General features: G+C 39.6%; 1 protein-coding gene across 2 annotated transcripts in view; it reads right to left on the bottom strand.

The window, feature by feature from the left end:
* Nucleotides 1–801: 801 nt before the first annotated feature.
* LOC131984326 (ephrin type-A receptor 7-like) overlaps nt 802–19,041 on the bottom strand; it is a 179,329-nt gene continuing 161,089 nt past the window's right edge. For both annotated transcript variants that reach the window (XM_059349184.1, XM_059349185.1), the window contains 9 exons: nt 17,297–17,422; nt 16,132–16,317; nt 12,251–12,312; nt 10,849–10,965; nt 10,341–10,427; nt 9,764–9,916; nt 7,240–7,430; nt 4,228–4,392; nt 802–3,141 (listed from right to left, as the gene is read on the bottom strand). In XM_059349184.1, the coding sequence (XP_059205167.1) occupies nt 3,027–3,141; nt 4,228–4,392; nt 7,240–7,430; nt 9,764–9,916; nt 10,341–10,427; nt 10,849–10,965; nt 12,251–12,312; nt 16,132–16,317; nt 17,297–17,422 (1,202 nt within the window). In that variant the 3' untranslated portion in view covers nt 802–3,026. The remainder of the gene's footprint in view (nt 3,142–4,227; nt 4,393–7,239; nt 7,431–9,763; nt 9,917–10,340; nt 10,428–10,848; nt 10,966–12,250; nt 12,313–16,131; nt 16,318–17,296; nt 17,423–19,041) is intronic.

The raw sequence follows: 19,041 nt of genomic DNA, 5'->3' as shown, positions 1-19,041 counted from the left end.
TTTGTTTTTTCGCTATTTTTGAACAAAATATAGTACCATGTGTATCAACAAACTGTAATTGACCCAATTAAAGCATTTTTAGACATTGTAAAATTTGACGATTTTTGACAAACCGGACATGCTATAGTATGACTTTTTTTTAGAGAGAGTCATTTTTGGACATACCATAATATGGTGTTTTTTTCTGCTATTTTTGGACAAAATATAGTACCACATGTATCAACAAACTGTAATTGACCAATTTTAAGCATTTAAAATTTGACCATTTTTGACAAAAAAAATGACATGCTATAGTATGACTTTTTTTTGAGGGAGTCATTTATGGACATCCCCAAAAATTGTGTTTTTTTCCGTTATTTTGAACAAAATATAGTACCACATGTAACAACAGACTGTAATTGACCCATTTGAAGCATTTTTAGGCATTGTAAAATTTGACCATTTTTGGCAAAAATCTACATGCTATAGTATCACTTTTTTTTTTAGAGGGAGTCATTTTGGACATCCTATAATATGGTGTGTTTCTGTCATTTCTGGCCATATTATTCTGTCATGTGTATAAACAGACAATAATTGACCCATTTTAAGCATTTTAGCAGACTGAAAGCAGACTTTACTATGTATACATGTATAGAATGTATAGAATGTGGAAAATGTCAAGAAATGGTCAAAGTGTATTTTGTCCAAAAATGCTAACACTTTAGAATAGTATGTTTGTCATGGTTATGGTTATTGTCCACAAATGTAAAACCCCACAATATTATTATATGTAGTATGTACAGAAGACAAGGAGAAAACGCATTTGCTTGTATTGGAGATTTTTTAATAACACGTTTCAATATTGCAACAGCCATCAGATTTTCTTCTAACAGGTAAAAATCATCAAAAAATTAACGAAAAAAGAAACTTTTTTTTTTCAGTTTTATATTCCAAACACCAGAGTTTCTTGGCTATGGCCCTAAATTCAAACAAATAAAACCCTTACACAGTGAGCAGATATTATATTCAACACATTGTTCTTCAAACAAATTATAAAAATAGATTTAGCATTTTCAAATACATATTTACAGTATTAAACATATATCATAATGGTCACAGTAACAGAGAAAGGGAGGGGGGGTAGAGAAGGGGAAAAATAGTTGAGTTTCATTCATTGTGGTGACGAGGTCCAGTTTGTCGTGTGTGTATCTTTGTAGTCTTGTGTGTCTGTGTGTGTGTGTGTGTGTGTGTGTGTGTCAAAGGGACCATCAGAGTGTTTCTCAGATATGTTAACATGTGCGTGTTAACATCTATAAGGACTTATGAGTTCATTTAATTTGACTAAACAGTTACAGAGAGATAATGAGAGTACACAGAGAAAGAACAAAAAACTAATTTTGTACCAAATACAAACCAGTTACAATATTCCAGTCATAAAAAAATGTATGTACCCTCTATTGTGAAAATGTATGACAAGCAAATAATGCCCTGATAAACATCCTCCAGGTCTCCTGTATGGAAATACTACAGAAAAGGCGAGGGGCAGATCGCTGTACAGAGGGAATTCTGGGAAAAAAGTGCAACCACGTAGTATGGCAGAGCATGATATTAACAGCAACATAAAATTTAACATAATCCAACAGATAGAAAGAAAACAAATCCATACGACATTCTGAAATACTGTATCCATTCTGCAACACACACACTGTAACAGCAAATCCAATGATAATGGACCTAAATTTAACTCCAGTGTTCAAGAATACACAGATACTGTGTGCTGACAGTAAAAACCCTCCAGTGTTCCTCTCATTTGTTCAGGTATAAACTGTATAATAAATCAACGAAACAAGAGGACACAACTGTGTTGCTTAACATCTTTTTTTTTTCTAATAATAATATAAGTTAAATAAACCCTCCTTCCCTCTTTTCTGCAGAGGTTGGTGTTACAGTCTGTAAACATAAATAAATATGGATAAATATCTGAAACGGGCCACCTTCCAGAGTTGGCCCCCGCGCTCTATACAGAGTATTAAACATGGTGGTGAGAGAGGCTTTGGAGAGGAGGATTATGAGATGACATCCAGCAGGCGAAAGGAAGGGAAATTTAGAGGTTTAAAATGCACAAAGAAAACAAAGTAAATAAAGAAGCAAGACAGACAGCGACACACACCAAATTAATGCACAATCAAACACACTTTTTCAACCTTTACAATTGTATCCTGCAGCTTTTGTTCAACCATCAGTAGCCCCCAAAGAAAAGAAAAAGCAGGTTGCCGTTCCTGAAATACAGTACGTCACTTATAACCTACCGTAGCTGTGTTCATCTCATCAGCACACTTTATAAACTGTAAATAGGACTCTACTGTATGCTAGCCCTGTCCATTAAACCTCTCTTACTGGACCGTTAACATGGGACAGCACAGTCTTTTGAAGCTACTGCAGCCATGTTTAATCTTCAGAAATGTCCCTCTGCAGCCTGACGAACAATGATAAGATTCTGTATCCGCGCAGTGAATCAGTTCCTGTTTGATGTGAGGGGAGAGTCATTCGAGCAGAGGCCAGTAAAATAGTTCCCGGCTTTGACGACATATTGTTTTTTTTTGTGAATTGATGTTGTGGTAAAGGGAAATTCCACCCAAAAAGGAAATGTTTCTTTGAGCAATAGTCTGTTTGCAGCGTAGTGTGCAGCTCAGAGGTCAGCCTATCTGCTAGAGACAATATTTCTTTTGTCTTTTATGCACTGATCCAGAACCAGTTATTGAAGTGCAGATGGAGGTCACAAAGAAAAAGTCAGGTGACATCACTCCTCTGCAACAGGAACGCCGCTCGTCTCCGAGGGCTTTCATTCATAGAAAAAAGGAAGGAAGGAATCAAGGAAGGCATGAGGACGCGTGGGAAGGAGGAGTAGATAGATCTGCTCGTCTTTCCTTCAGTTTGGAAGAGCTCTCTCTTTCTTTCTCCTCCTCTTCTCCTTCACCCCATCAATCATCTGCACACACGTAAAGGGTCTGCAGCAGCAGTGTGAGAGGAGGCGCGTCGGCTGTTTGTTAGACCTGCACACCGCGGCCGTGCATTTGGATGACCTGGGCTCTGAGGGTCTGGATGGCAGCCAGTATCAGCTTCTGGTGCTCAAGGGAAGTGATGCCGAGGCTCAGTACATCTCTGTGGACACACAGATCAGATGATTAGTCGGGGGAAAAGTTCAGATAGGAAATTTATTGCACTTTATGTCACTGTCTGGAGTGAGTAACTGCATGATTATAAAGACATATTTCAGGCCATTTCAGTACATTTTTTGCTCTTTGCATTTTACTCAGTCTGGCCTTGTATTTCACTGCAATACAGCTGCATCTCAATAAATTAGAATATCATGGCAAAGTCCATTTCCAGTAGTTCAAGTCAAATAGAGTCTTGAGTGCATATGGTAGTATTATTATATAGTATATTTTCAGAGGCCAACATTTCCATATTAAACATCCTTTTTAAAATTGGTCTTTTGTAATATACATTTTTTTTGAGACGCTGAATGGTCTTCATTGAATGTAAGCCATAATAATTATAATTAGAAGAAATTAAATACATTGAGACATGAAATGTTTCATTCTGTGTGTAATGGATCTATATAATGTGTTATGTAATCTGTAACATGTATTTTTAACAGAGTTACACAGTTCTAATGACATAAATCATAAAAAAATAAAAATAAAAACCCTAAGTTAAATTTCTCTGATAAATTGGAATATAATTTAATTTATATATATATATATATATATATATATATATATATAGCTATATATATACTCTATACTTTTCCAAGTGCCCACAAGTGTCCCCAAAATTCCAAAAGCAAAAGGTGACATCATAAAATGGTGTTTTTTCCCACTTATGCCCTTAAACCTTAAAACATTAAGTTTATTATTACATGAGACCAAAGAAAAGCAAATCCTCATAATTGAGGAATATTTGTGAATTTTGTTTAAAAAAATGACTCGAACAACTGATGAATTATTGGAACAGTTGCAGATTATTTTTCTGTAGCTATTTGTATTAGACATTTTTCCCTTTTTAGGTGAGCAAATGTCATATTTAATAGTCAAGAATGAAAAAAAATGAGTGGACTTTATCCCCTGAGTAATTAAAGTCTTCATTCAGTTATTGTTTTAATGATCTGCTCTATTATCTCACTTAGCCACCCTCTCTAAAACAGGAAATGAAAGGTCACTGAGACAGTTGTATGAAGCTACTTACTGTACAGTCATTCGTGCCACAGACTCCAAGTAGCAGTATCCTGCAGCAGTGAAGTTGTCCTTGTATCTGCCCATGTCCACCGCGTCCAGCCACTCTCCCACTGAGTTAAAGGACGGGAAGGAGGGCAGAGGCCTCTCTGCTAGTGTAATGGATGAACTCAGGGTTCTGGAGGAGAAGACATAAAGTTAATCTTGTGAACAAAGGAAATGTGTAGACTGAATACTAGTGACGGCCAGATGAAGCCCCATGAAGCTTTTCATCCAATTGGTTAAAAAAAAATTGGTTAAAAAAAAAGGGTAATTTATCGAGGCTTCATGTGCTCACAAATCCCCCAACTGATCAACTATTCAACTATTTGTGATGTGTCAGCATGGGAATAATCACTGCCAAGAACAATTTAATTTGATTTTGTGTGGTTCATTCATTCATTCATTCATTCATTTAATCTTTTTTTGGTTAATTTATTGGGTAATGATAAAAGTCTATTAATGTCAAAAAACGTGTCAGTATGATTTCAGTGAATGTTTGAATAAATCCAACAGGACATGAGATGTTTATGTTAAATATGTTGCAGTGTTTTCCAAAGATGGGACAGTGATTGTGCTTATGAATGATGATGATGATGATGATGTTATTCATTTTTATTAAGAAATAATATTTTTGCCACTGAGCTTAGACTAAATTTTGCAGGGATCCATTGCACTTCTTTATATACTGCATTCCTCAAATAGTAGCCTGGGCTTCTATTAATAAAAAAATCAGTTTGGGACCCGGCTAATAATAGGGGCAGGCTATTATTTGAAGGAGGCTTTATTAAAAATAGAAAATCAGAGCAGCTCTGACCGGCACTTTTTAGAGTGTTTTACACAGCGCATTGTAGCCAGGCGGCAATCTCCGTGCCTGAGCATGGAAGCCACCAGGAAGTGCATAAAGCCTGCAATTCACCGAAAATTCCAGTAGGGGGTGCTAAGTTTGGCTGCAAAAGAAATCTGCCCATTCATTTCAGTGCTAAATTTGAAAACTTCTCACTTGATTTATTACCTCAGAAAAAATTTTCAGGGACAACATTATGGTCTCAATCGCTAGTAAAAAATCTTCTTCAAGACAATTTGATGTCAATAGTTCTAATAATGGCCCCATTTAGAAGAAAATTGAAGATAAAGAATCGTATGATTTGGGGCGTTTCTAGCTTTGATTGACAGGTCACTGACAAGGCGAGCCGTCACCAGGAGAGAAGCAGAGCGTATCCACGGCAACGTGTCAATAAAGTTATATATAACGTTATATGGATAGAAAAGAGGAAATTTAGCGGTTTGGTCTCATAACTTTGACCCTTTCACACTATATTTTCACTTAATGACAGTTTATTTGAACGTTTTGTTCAGTAAAATGTCTTGTTCAGTGTTCGGTTGGACTAACAGACACTCCAAGGAGTCTCTGCTCAGTTTTCTGAGGTAAGAAAGATACATTTTGTTTTTGTTTTTTTGCTAGCCAAAATTAACATCCCAGTTAATGCTCCAGTTAATGCTAACATGAATTAGCAGCGGCTTCTCTCAGTCGGGTTGCCGGTGTAGAGATGCGTGTAGTCAGTGTCGTCAGATCCCTCGCGCTCCGCCACAGTCCAATTATGGTCTGCTCCGCGTATCGTAAACATGATGGCGACGCAAGATGGCGACGAGTGTAACGCTGAACTCGAGGCTTCCAACGGGCAGTCCACAAACCAATGGGTGACGCCACGGTGACTACGTCCATTATTTATATACAGTCTATGATTGTAGCCAGTTACCCAGATGTCAGCCATATTGGAAATACTCAGATGTAAACAAACAATGAACAGCACGCTGAATGTTCATTTTAAGCAGGATTTAAAATGTCTAAACTACTAAAAAGCCCAGAAGAACGTGCATAAACGGCTCGAGTTTACAGAGAATGACTAGGACAGCGGGAGAAACAACCATATTTACCTACAGTACTAACATAACATTTTTCACATAACACTGGTAAGACACCCAGCTTATAAAAGAGGCCGGCTTTTATTTACTAAAAATTGTTTTTACACCCGGTTACTAAATGAGGCCGGTCATTAATAGGGGCCCGGCTTTAAAATGAGGAAATACGGTACGTTTGTAGAACCTGATAATGTAATAAGTTCCCGATAATGTAATAAAAATCTGCACTTGAGTCCATTGAAAATGTAATAAAACTTGATAATGTAATAACTTCCCGATAATGTAATAAAGTGAATTTCCCAATAATGTAATATACTTTTTTTTTTACCAATAATGTAACAAAGTATAACATTAATGGTTATTAATGGGTTATTACATTATCAGGTTAGCCTTCATTTTGCAAGTCCTGATAATGTAATAATTCCCCAATATTGTAATAATTTAACAGCAGACCACCCATTACTTGGGTTCAAGTGGTGATACTGTGTAGGCAACTCTAGCTCAAGAGCTCTAGCGCCACCAACAGGTCAAAGTTGAATGTTTATTAACTTTTGACCTGTTCATCCATTTTTCACAAAGGATGTATCGCTGGAACCCTTGGGCCAATCCGAGCTCAATGGGGTTTTTCGGCCATATTGGATTTTCCACCATCTTTGTTTATTTGTGCAAAAACCTTCCATTAATGTTATACTTTATTACATTATTGGTAAAAAGTGTATTACATTATTGGGAAATCTACTTTGTTACATTATCGGTAAGTTATTACATTATCAGGTTTTATTAAATTTTCAATGGATTCAAGTGCAGATTTTTATTACATTATCAGGGTTATTACATTATCGGTAAGTTATTACATTATCAGGTTCTACATACGTTCATAAATCACGCCAACACTCACGCTTCAAACATCATCAGTGACGTCGCCCTTAAGAAACAAGCCTCGATACGCGCCTCATAAAAGACCGGATTTCTCGACACACGCTCCGAAGCCTCGGCACAGTCCGTCCCATCACTACTGTATACAGCCAGCTATTTACTGAGCCGATATATTAGCGGACCGTACCTGCGTGCCAGTGTGGAGGAACCGATGCCATCGGGGGAGCGGATGCTCTTGCTGAGGGCTGAGTGGATCTGGCTGAAGCTGGGCCTCTCTGTCCTCTCCTTCTGCCAGCAGTCCAGCATCAGCTGATGGAGATGTGTAGGGCAGTTAACTGGAGCCGGCAGCCTGAAACCATCCTCGATGGCCTTGATCACCTACAGGACACACAGAAGGAGGGATATTTATTTTCCAGTACTTGTACTATAATTGAATTTAATTCCCAAAGAGCTTGAGAAGGACTGGTAGGGCAGGTTGGGGGGAGTGAATGAAGGTAAAGAAGAAAAGAAAGGAAAAAGAAAAGTTTTGTCCTACTTAAAAAAGTTGAGTAAGGTATTTAAAACGTGTGTTTTTCCTTTACAGTGGCTTAGTTGCCAATAATAGAAGCCTTTGGACAGTACAGGTCTACTCGGATAAATAAGAGTAGAAAAGTGCTGCTGCTTTCTTTTTCTCTCGTCACTAATTACACCACCTACAATGTTACATTGCATTGTTTTGCTTTTTGGTAATTAAACAGGCAGCATCCTTTAAGGTCACCTTGCAAGCGAGCACCAAGTGCAAAATAAACAGATATTTTGCTAACCTAAACATTATGAGCTGAATACAAATCTGCACAAATGTCTTGCCTAAAACTAGAACCGCACTTTGGATATTTGTAGGAACTTATTACCTGAAAGAATTGAAAGGGTTCCCTGCAAAAACCATCACGACTGACTGACTTTGTCAGGTCGCTTAACAGGATATTCACTGTCTGAGTGTCACTTCACAGGATATTTGATGGGGTATCACAATAGTTGGGCTCCTATCTGAAGAAAAGTGTACTCCAAGATTTTAATTTCCTATAAAACAATATGTTGTAGGCCTCTGAATAAAAGAACAATCAGGGCTGTTTTGAAACAGAAGAGAAATAAATTAGAGAGATGAAACAAACAAGAGTCAGTATTTTCTTACACCTGACCCATTCCTAAATACAATGAATCCTAGAAAATGATTCATCCAGCCCTTTGAAACCTCACTGTCTTCAAATAGCAGAGCACAAAGGCATCCCTCCAGACTTCCTCCATCAAACTAATGTTGTGCTCATTCAGAAACCATTCACTGTTACACCTTACGAGACATTTCTTCTCAGTACATCCAGGGACATCCGATACGTCCTCATGTACCACTCTAAGAAATACAATCTCCTGAAAGGAGGAAATAGTCTGAGAATAATCACAGAAATGACATCCATCAGCAGCATTATTTCCTAAAACACTCTTTCTTCTACCCACGCACCACCCCACTCCACCGTCCTCTCAGCCCCTTAAGCTCCTATCTCACTAAAGAGCATTCATAAAATGCTTTTCAGCATTTGACATTTTCCATTTAATCAAAGCCGGTAGGTAAAGGGCACGATGGATCACAGGTGGACAGGCCGACCAACAATTCCGTTATGATATAATGTATCAATTTAAAGTGGATTAATATCCCCGGCGCTCTACAAGCTTGACCTTTGCCCTCTCAATTGGAAAGTTTGATAATATGAACCAGGCTGAGAGGAAACTTTCTCCTCCTCTGCGAAAGGGCACCAGAAAAAAAAAAGAACTCTAAAAAGCAAGCTATTCTTGTGCCTACTGAATAACTCATGCATATTTATTTTGGACATTCAAAAATGGAACATGCTAATAATCCGTTGCTTTTTAACTATGCACCTGCCTGCATAAAGTGGAGGCATTATTGTCTGATAACAGTAATTTGAGAGGGCATTAGCATGATGAAGCTTTTGGACTTGATGAACGATAATAATTCTTAAAATTATCTTTTCAATGCCCTGTGTGTCGTCGGCTTCGATACAAAGAAAAATAGGCATAAAAGAATAATCTGCTCTTTGGTCTCTTCAGCAGATTTGCATCAAGCTTTCAGCTGCACTTTAGAAGCATGACTTCCTTTAAAAAAGTTAAATAAAAAACACTTTTTTTTAAGGACAAAGAGGTAGGAGTGATGACAGCAACACCCAACCACGTTGACTTGGAAATTATAGGTTTCCAGTGACAAGCAGCAGGGTCCTATCGGCTGGACAATCTCTTCCACCCTTTAAATAGCAAGCGCTTTACATTTCCAGAAAGAGGAATATTTTTTTTTCCAGAAGGATTTTTTAACACTTTTAAGAGCAGGATGGCACTCAGGGACAGGCGGAGGCCACCAGAAGGGGGTCAATGCGTCCTTAAGAGAAAACAGGATTGGTCATGGAGCTGATGCAGACTTAAAGAGGGGGACTTAGGCCCTGCAAAAGCTTTCAGAGGTACTGTGGCTTCTTGGCTTTCTTTTAATAAGATCCAAGCTGGGCATGGAGACAGAGTTCATTGATAGAGGGAGGTGAAAGAGAGAGGGAGACTGGTAAAGTGCAGATATTCTATAAAAAAATGAAGGGAAGAGTATAAAGGACATGACTGGGGAGATTAATGGAAAGCACCCTCCTATCTTTAAGCTTTTCTCACACACACACACTTACATCCTGGTTGCCCATATCCCAGTAGGGTCTCTCTCCATAGGACATGACCTCCCACATGACAATGCCGAAGCTCCAGACATCTGAGGCCGAGGAGAAGCGGTGGTACTGGATGGCCTCCGGAGCGGTCCACAGCACCACGCTCTTCCCTCCGTGCTGCGGGAGAGGAGCGGAGAGGTAAGACGTGGTGTAAAAAAAAAGGGAGTGGAGAGTTTGTGTAAAGTAAAGCTTTAATATTCTCTTTGAACGGCTTTGAACTTATTTTCAGTAGATCAAAAGAATCTTTAGAGGAGTGGGTTCACCTTGTGCGGGACCCAAAAATATCCAGGGAAATAAAGCGCTGAAATAGTTTAAAAAAAGAAAATTCTGAAAGCTTAATTATATGACCTCAACCGAACCTGACATGACATGTGTTAGCTCTCATTTGGGCCCAGGCTCGTTAAGAATATTACATGTGTGAACAGGCTTTGTGCCACTTTGACGGCCATTAATTAGGAAAGTAGAATGTAAAATACAGTATAAAAAAGTCGAAACCTTCTGGCTGCAGCACACGCACATTTTCACTTTGTGTTTTTCTTACCAGTGTGGTGTAGATGGCCTCTATCTTGTCCTCCTGAAGAGGTCTGAAGCCGGATACCTTGCAGCTCAGGTTGGCATTAACCAGCACCTGATCGAGAGAAAACAAACTGATTAGCATTGGTTACATTAAGAGAGGCAACAATCTCAGCAGGAGCTCTCAGCCTCCTGGTGGGCGAAGCTCTTATCGCACCGGGGACAATTGATTGTTTACAAGCACAAATAGTCTTGTTCTACAGTTTCTAAAATGTGACCACTGCATTTGGAGTTTGACAGATGGGCTCTTTAAGGAAAGTGCCACACAGCGAAACCTAAATATGACAAAACAATTCTGACAGTATTGCTCGTCATTTTCAGCCTCATGTATTACTGTAATAAAAACCCACAGGGAAGTGATTGACAAAGATGTTTGCAGGCAAAGGACAAATTGTATTCTGTAACCCACCTGCGAAAACTTGCAATAGCCTGCGACATACATCACCTCTATCATCTCCTCCCACCTGCTCCCTTACCTTGTGTGCGGCCAGCCGTTTGTGGATGAAGCCCATTTCAGTGAGGTACTTCATCCCCGATGCCACACCAGTCAGCATATCCATCAGCTGCATTACACTCAGCTGGCCTTCATGTTTCTGAGGTTATACGAGGCAAAAGGAAAAGAAGAGAGGAGGTGGAAAAGGAAATGGAAGAAGAGAGGGGAGGGGGATAAAATAAGTTCAGTGTGTATAGTGTGTATGCAGTACTGTAGCTATGGACAATATATCCAACCTGAAATTATTTATTTAAAAAAAAAACACTAAAATCTTTTTAGCAAAACATTGGTTCTTCCTGTGTGGATGTTTTCTAGATTGTGTATATGTATGTATGTATGTATGTATGTATGTATATATATATATATATATATATATATATATATTCTATTTCTTCAGTTTTTGCTGTTTTAATCCATTTTTATCCTTTTTCATTTTTAATCACTTTTATAATTAGACTGTTATGCTTTTAATCTGCAATACTTTGAGATTTCCTTTAATGTAAAGTGCATTATAAATAAAATGTATTATTATTATTATTATTCATTTTCTCTAAATTGGACGTAATTATTTACAAAATGGACATCATTCTGTATTGACTTGCAACTAGCGATAAAGACCATAAACTTGTTAGGAAAATGTTTACTGAGGTTATAAATCAAGTCAGAAGTAAAGTTATTTCTCATAGACCGATACACATTCAGACTTCTTTTTGCAGTCGGTGTTGTCGCCCCCTGCTGGCTATTAGAAAGAATGCAGATTTATGGCACTTTTTAGGACCGGGAGGTTGCTATTTGGTTTCAATGCAGATATATGTTGCAGGGATTACTAGAGTCATCTTACTGGTGTGATTTTCATTCAGACATATATTCTGTATCGTGATATAGCCTTAAAATATTGCAATATTATTTAAAGTTCATATCGCCCAGCCTTAGTATGTAGTGATCCAAATAGGCTGCACATCTGTTACTACAGTATAATGTTGTGCTCACTGAAGTGAATCCCTTTATTTGGAGAATAAAAACAAACAGGCCATTAATTCATATCATTATAAACCACGCCGCAGTGGTTCACAGAGCAGAGGGGCACAATAACAGTTTACAGAAGCTTACGGCATCTTTAAGCAGAAACACTCCATTTGTGCTGTTAATTATGGTGCGTTTCCCTTATTACTGTAATAAGCACAAGTATTGCTGCCCTAGGACTGCACTGTAATAATAGTGAATTTAGGATCATTAGAACAAAATGCCTTGTTTGTGAAACGGCTCCAAAACAGACGATAATGATGAGGCTTAATTTTGTTATTAGGCAGCGAGTAAACTCGTCTGCATGTGCATTAAAGATAAATGCATAAACACCCTTACAGATTAGATAAAGAAGAACTTACCCTAAGGAAGGAATCCAAGGATCCGTTAGACATGCTCTCCACTATGATCATCATGGTGTTACCTGGAGAAAGACAAATACAGGGCAGAATATGAGTATGTGAAATTGGGGTAAAATCCAGAGAAGAAAGGAAAGTGAGAGAGGTAATAGAGACGGAGACACAGAGAGGGAGAGAATAAAGTGAGTGTAGTACACTTGGCAGCACGGCAGGCATTGTGCAAAGCCATTCCTCACCCAGTGAACTGTGGTGAAGCCAGGAGAACCTGTGTGCTGCCCTGGCTGTCTCAGCAAGTTTAACGACCCTCAAACACTCGCTCGCACACACAGCCTGTGCGTGACCGTACACACGGACCAACAGGGTCCAGGTGTGCACACTCATATACACAACAGATGCATGCATGCTCACACACACACACACACACACACACACACACACACACACACACACACTGTGCCCAGGCACAGATGGCAGGGATCCAGCAGTGCTATGAAGTGCACAGAGGAGGAAAATGAGACTGCAGCAGTTGGAGGAAACGAGGAGAAAGGAGGAGTGGATTATGGGAGCTTGAGAGAGTAAAATAAACCTTCGTGAAATGTAAACAACTAAAAATACAAAGGCCCGGATATGTACAGGAAATGTGATATGCTGTCAGTCAGCTGACAGTTTTTGCAGGCACATTAGAAAAATGATAACTTGGCATTGTCATGTCCACAATTCATGGTTTGCCAGTATTACTGGGCTTTCAGGAAGCTATTTGGAAAGGTTACGAACAACACGAGGGAAATGTGAGTCAGCACAGAGGCAGAGCCATAATACGCCAGCCATCATGTAATTAATGCGAGTTGGAAAGTGAATAAGGGGTTTAACTGTGTGGTGGTGGGTAGCACAGGGCTGGAGTGACAGATACATTTAACTACAAACAAGGGCCTCGTTAAAAGGATTATATAATTTGCGTTCTGCAATTACCTGCTAAAAACACTGTATTTTAGAGGATGTCTGACAGAAATGCAGAGAGGAGAAAAACAGAGAGAGTGGTAGGGAGGGGGGCAGAGTAATCAGCACTTTCTGCTTGCTCATACAAAGTTATACACACTTGTAGGTCATAATTTGAATACATATTGAAAAGCAAATCCTTGACACTTCACCGAACTCTGCTGTTTCAAACCGTGTGCGGAAAATCTATATCTTATACTCAATCGGGTCGGCAGAGCAGCTGATGAAAAATTTAAATATCTGCTTTTTGAAGAGAAAATAATAATGACATATTCTTGTGTAAAAAGAAACACAGGACAAGAGTCATAAGTTAGTGTAAAGTTACTCAGTACTAGAGTATTTCTGTTTTCTACAAATGTATTCCTATACTCCACAACATTTTAGATGATATTGTACTTTTGCCCCAATACATTTATCTGACAGCTGGACTTCATGTTTATTTCAGTAGGAGTTAGTCATGGAAAAAATGATTAGACCACCCTTGTTTTCTTAAATTTCTTGTTAATTTTAATGCCTGGTACAACTAAAGGTACATTTGTTTGGACAAATAGCTGATACGAGTTTAATTTAAGAGCTGATATCTAGCCATTTTCCATGGTTTTCTTGATAATGATTTTGGTTATTATCAAGAAAACCATGGAAAATGGCTAGATATCAGCTGTATATCACATGTACCTTTAGTTGTACCAGGCATTAAAACGAACAAGAAGCTGACCAAAAAGGGTGGCCTAATATTTTTTTCTGTATATTCAGATGTTATATATTTAAAAGTACTTTAACTATTGATAATTATGTTAAATAAAGCTGATAATGCTCTGTAAAACATTTACTTACTACAAATACGCTCTTAAATGAAGAATGATGTATGAGTACGATGGAGTATTTTTTTTACTATTTTGTTTAAGTATTGTTACTTTTACTAAATGGGATAGTTCAGATGTTTTTAAGCCAGTTTTTATGAGGAACTTATGCATAACCACTGCTGTGGATGGGGGCAGCAGCAAAACATATTTGAGCTAACTTAAGAAAGCCTGCCTAAATAAGTCAATCAATATCAGTGGAAGTGTGTACAATATTTGAAATATTTTCAAAGCTTTATCTTGATGCAGCCCTTATATCCATCTATGCTGTCTTTAAAGACTCCTTTGACAAAAACTGTGATATTACCTCACAGAACACAGGAGCTGTTGGCTCGATCGATTTGTTTGTTTGTGTTATTGTGACTTTGGTGAATTGGAACTAACATTTTTTAAGGCCAGCGATAACAAACAAAGAAACCATTGGTGCAGCGGTAAACCAGAAACTCCCATGTTCTGACAGGTAAAATTACTGTTTCTGTCAAAAGAGTCTGGTGAGTTTCCTGTCTGTATGATGGCAAGGTAAAGTGGTGATATATTCCAAATATCATGTAAACTTAAGAGAGATATTGATTTTTTTTTAGGTGGCTAAAATAGCTGCTGGCCCCTCAATCTACTGAAGGTAATACACTGATGGGACAAGCTTATGTTTCCATGTTGGCTTCAAAAGCTGGCAATACCAGTAACTAGGCTGTTTGCGGGTGAGCGAGGTTTGGTGGAGGGGATTGTAGAGGGCTGTGGGAGAATCTTGTGGGGGGTAAGTGATGTAAAGCAGGTGATTTGTACTCTAACAGTATGTGGGGGTGTGTTTGTGCCGTTTGTGTGCATGGATGTGTGATTTCATGCCAAGTGAGGAGGCAAGCAAGCAGGTGTATGTGTGTCAATGAAAGTGAAAGAGAATGTGAGCATATGGGACAGCCTTTGTGTGTGTGTGTGTGTGTGTGTGTGAAGGAGCATGCACGTGAGTGGCGTGTCAATGAGTGTGTGTGTGTGTGTGTGTGTGTGTTTGCGCACGTGATGGTGGGAGAGATTGGAGTGGATCTCAGTGCCCCGCTGGGTCTCTAGCACCAATTACTGTACCCTGCACATCTGCTGCCATCCTACTGAGCACAGAGTGTGTTCGGGCACCATGCCCACACATACACACACACACACACACACACACACACACACACACACACACACACACACACACACACACACACACACACACACACACACACACACACACACACACACACACACACACACACACACACACACACACACACACACACACACACACACGCACCACACTGAGCATCACTGCGGCAGTAACAAAAACTTCACAAACTCTTTAAAGCTTCTCACTTCACCTGCCATTCCCATTAACCTTTACCTCATCTTCTCTGTCTCTCATGTCTCTTTCCTCCGTCTCCTCCCTTCACGTTTTTTTTCTCCCTCCCGCTCCTTCCATCCTGTTTTCGCTCTAGGACCTCAATTGCTATCTGTCAGCGGAAAATGGGCCTTGATGTAGCTCAGCTGCTGCTGGCGTATGGCATCTATCCCGCCACCCTGCTCTCTACTCTTCAACCTTTTCTTCTTTTCCATCCTCCCGTCCCGCCCCCTTCGCTGTGAGCGTTGACCCCCTCCGTGCGTGTGATATTGAAGTATCGCAGTGCTCTTCCCAATCCTCTCTTCTCCTGTCCGTGCTCCTCTTCCAGTCTTCTTCCCATCTCTCCCAATAGTTACAAGAAGTCATGACCCCCTCTGCATGTGTGATATTAAAATGGTGAAATTCCCATTCCCTTGCTTACCCCATTCAGCTTCCCTACACCACACTTCCCTTTTCCGATCCCTTCCTCCTTAGTAATAGAGGTGACGAACCCTTTTTATGATACTGGAAGTGGTCAAACTGTCCCATTCCTCCTTTGATCGTTGGATAGTGAGGATTTTTCCCCCCTCTGTGCTTCCTTTCATCTCCACCAGCTCGCCTACCTCCCACACTTCACCTTCTGCTTTCTGCTTGATCTCCCTCCACATCCTCCTTACCCGTGGTGATGACGCCCTCCAGCCGGATGATGTTGGCGTGGTCGAACTGCCCAAGGATGCCGGCCTCGCTGAGAAAGGACCGGCGCTGTTTGTCAGAGCAGCCGGCCCTTAACGTCTTAATGGCCACCGGTAGCTCTCTCTTACTGGGCAGCTTCAGGCAGCCGCGACACACCTCCCCGAAGTCGCCTGTAGGGGAGACAGACGAACAGAGGTCATGATCCCGAGCAGGGAAAGACTGATGATACTGAGTAATATCTGTGCAAAGATTAAAAGAAAGTGTAAGGAGGAATGAACGAGAGTTAGACTGAGAGGGGAATCAGGCTGGAGCAGAATCAGATGGAGAAATACAAAGAGGGAGAGAGATGACGCAAATGAACAGACACTGTTGAGAGAGAGAAAGACATGAAATACAAAGGGATCAAAGAGAGATCAAAGATGTGGTAGGGTGCAGGTGAAACACTGGAACATCAAGTACAACCAAAGCAAACAGTGAAGCTCGATTTTGGCAGATCAGTTACTTGCCAGACTGATTGAACTGGTTTCTCCAATTTGTCTCAAGGCAAAATCGAGTTGTTTCAAGAATACTGCAGCTGCTGAAGGCTCAGACTCTTTTTCACTGCCTTTGCCTCATCTTTTCATATTTCACAATAGAAATGGTTGCAAGGTTAAGAATTCTTAGAATTGCATGAAAATGTCGACTGTGCCCTGCACTCATATATATTCATCCTGCTGTATATTTAAAGAGACAATGCGCTAGTTTCACTCATCACAAGGAGCTTGTAAAACATTTGTAAGTTGGCTTCTGTGGTTCTGAAAAAGGCTTCTGGAGTCTGAAAAAACAACCCTGATCTTGAGCTTGAGACTTTATGGCTTTATGAACTTAGGTAAAGGAGTTTGAAAGACATTTACTAGGCGAGGAAGGTCAAACACTGCATTCATGTGGTGATGGAATAACGCCCCCTCAACTTAAAGCTTATGATCACAGCGGATTCGGAAAAGTGACTTCCCAACTGTAGCGTGTGAGTTCACCATAACAAACTTCCCGTCCCGTCTATTAAAGGGCCTGTCTCACACTAAAAACTAAAAACTCAGGATATGTCAGCTTTTGCTGCTTAAAAAACTAAATTGCAGTTTCAATCCTGCTTTGTTCCGTACAATCACATACCTGTGTGCACAATTCTCTCTATCTTGATGCTCGAGTTGTCCAGCTCCTTGGCAAAGGCGTGCACTGCCTGCAGCAGGTCCTCGCAGGTCTCTGGGTCAATGTAGGTCCTGCGTGTCGGGATCTTAACTGAAAACACAAATACAAAATATAAGTTAATTTATAAGTGAACCAATGTCCCTAAAACAATCATGACAGCAACATGTAATTTATGCTCCACATTAGAGCCCGACCAATATGAAATTTTTGAGGCCGATTCCGATACTGATTTTAGAGGGGGAAATTCATGGATAACTGATATGGTGGCTGTAATAGTTATTTTTTAAGCTGGAATTAAAATAGACCTTTTTATGTCGATTGTGCACCGATTTTTCACCACTCTGTAAATGTACCCTGAGAGCTACTTTCTCAAACATAAAACTTTATTAAATAATATTTAACATTATTTTACATTACACAAACAATTTACTACATTGTCAGCCAATTCTATAAATGATAACTGGCTAAATAAACATCATTACTGTTCAGTTTCAGTCCATTGCTGACTATTTAAAAAAATATGTAAATGATGAAATTGTAAACAATGAATAGCTAACACCATTTCTAAATCACACTAAGAAACATTTTTTTGCATTATAAATTGCTTTAAAAAAGTGTTCATAACAGCACATATCAGACAGCATATACACTGATACCGATATGCCTTTGATAGGCCGATATCAGCCGATGATATCTGTCAACCTATATATCTATCGGGCTCTAGTCCACACGTTTTTTTGTACAAAGAACCACATTGAATATAAAAGTCTGCACCAAATTGTCCACATAACACATAAAATAGTAGCCACTCTCAGATTCTGTGTAAAAGCAAATAAATACAGATAGCTAGCCAGCCAAGTGTTTTGTTAGCATACAGAGATGTCTGCTGCCCTGGCGGCACCTCTCTTTCAGCACAAAGCAAAACATTTCTCATGTCTGCATCGCTTTGTGCTCCATCGAGGCTGCAGTCAGTGGAGAAATTGGTATCTCTGCCTCCTTCAACAAAGACTTTCTCTCTGTATGATTGTTGAACATTAGACCAAAATGTTGTGTCTAGGAAGAAGCCCTTGCTCTTTGATCCAGAGACTCAAATCAATACCTCAGTTTTACCATTGATGTTTGAGATAGCTGCAACATTTTCTTCTCTCGACCCCCACTAGAACTGTAACCGTGCTTTAAATATCTCAGCGTGCCACATTTAGCCCGTTATCTGTGGCTATAGGAAGCAAAGCTAAAAACTGTTTAAGTGTGATTTTTCTCCCTCATTTAAAAAGATACAAAATGCTTTCCGTTTATGTATTCATAACTTGTCTAATTCTCCGTTTTTGTTTGTTATGACCTTGCGAACTCCAGAGGCGGAGAAGATCAAAGGCTCCGCTTGCTCAAATCTGACTTTGGGTTTCCTCCATGCGGCTTTAGTCAGATCACAGCGCTCCTCCACAAGGCTTTTTGTCTTTTCTGCTTGCTTCAAAATGTTATCTCACCAACACACACACACACACATATGCAAAATAACAGACACATTATAATCTTCAGGCACAAATTGGGACGGGGCATAATAAGACAGGGAAATGCTGAGACAGAGAAACCTTAAAGTGGCGCGGTACTTGTAGAAGTCTTGCTACTTTGTTGTTCGTTAGTTTGGATACTAGTGCTTCCCAAAAATAATGACAGCTTAAATCTCCTAAATAACCTTCCATGTCCTCCAT

Source organism: Centropristis striata, chromosome 14 (assembly GCF_030273125.1).
Source record: "Centropristis striata isolate RG_2023a ecotype Rhode Island chromosome 14, C.striata_1.0, whole genome shotgun sequence".
Lineage (NCBI taxonomy): Eukaryota > Metazoa > Chordata > Actinopteri > Perciformes > Serranidae > Centropristis > Centropristis striata.
The sequence above is the reverse complement of the archived record's forward strand: the minus strand, read 5'-3'. Positions and strand labels throughout refer to the sequence as shown.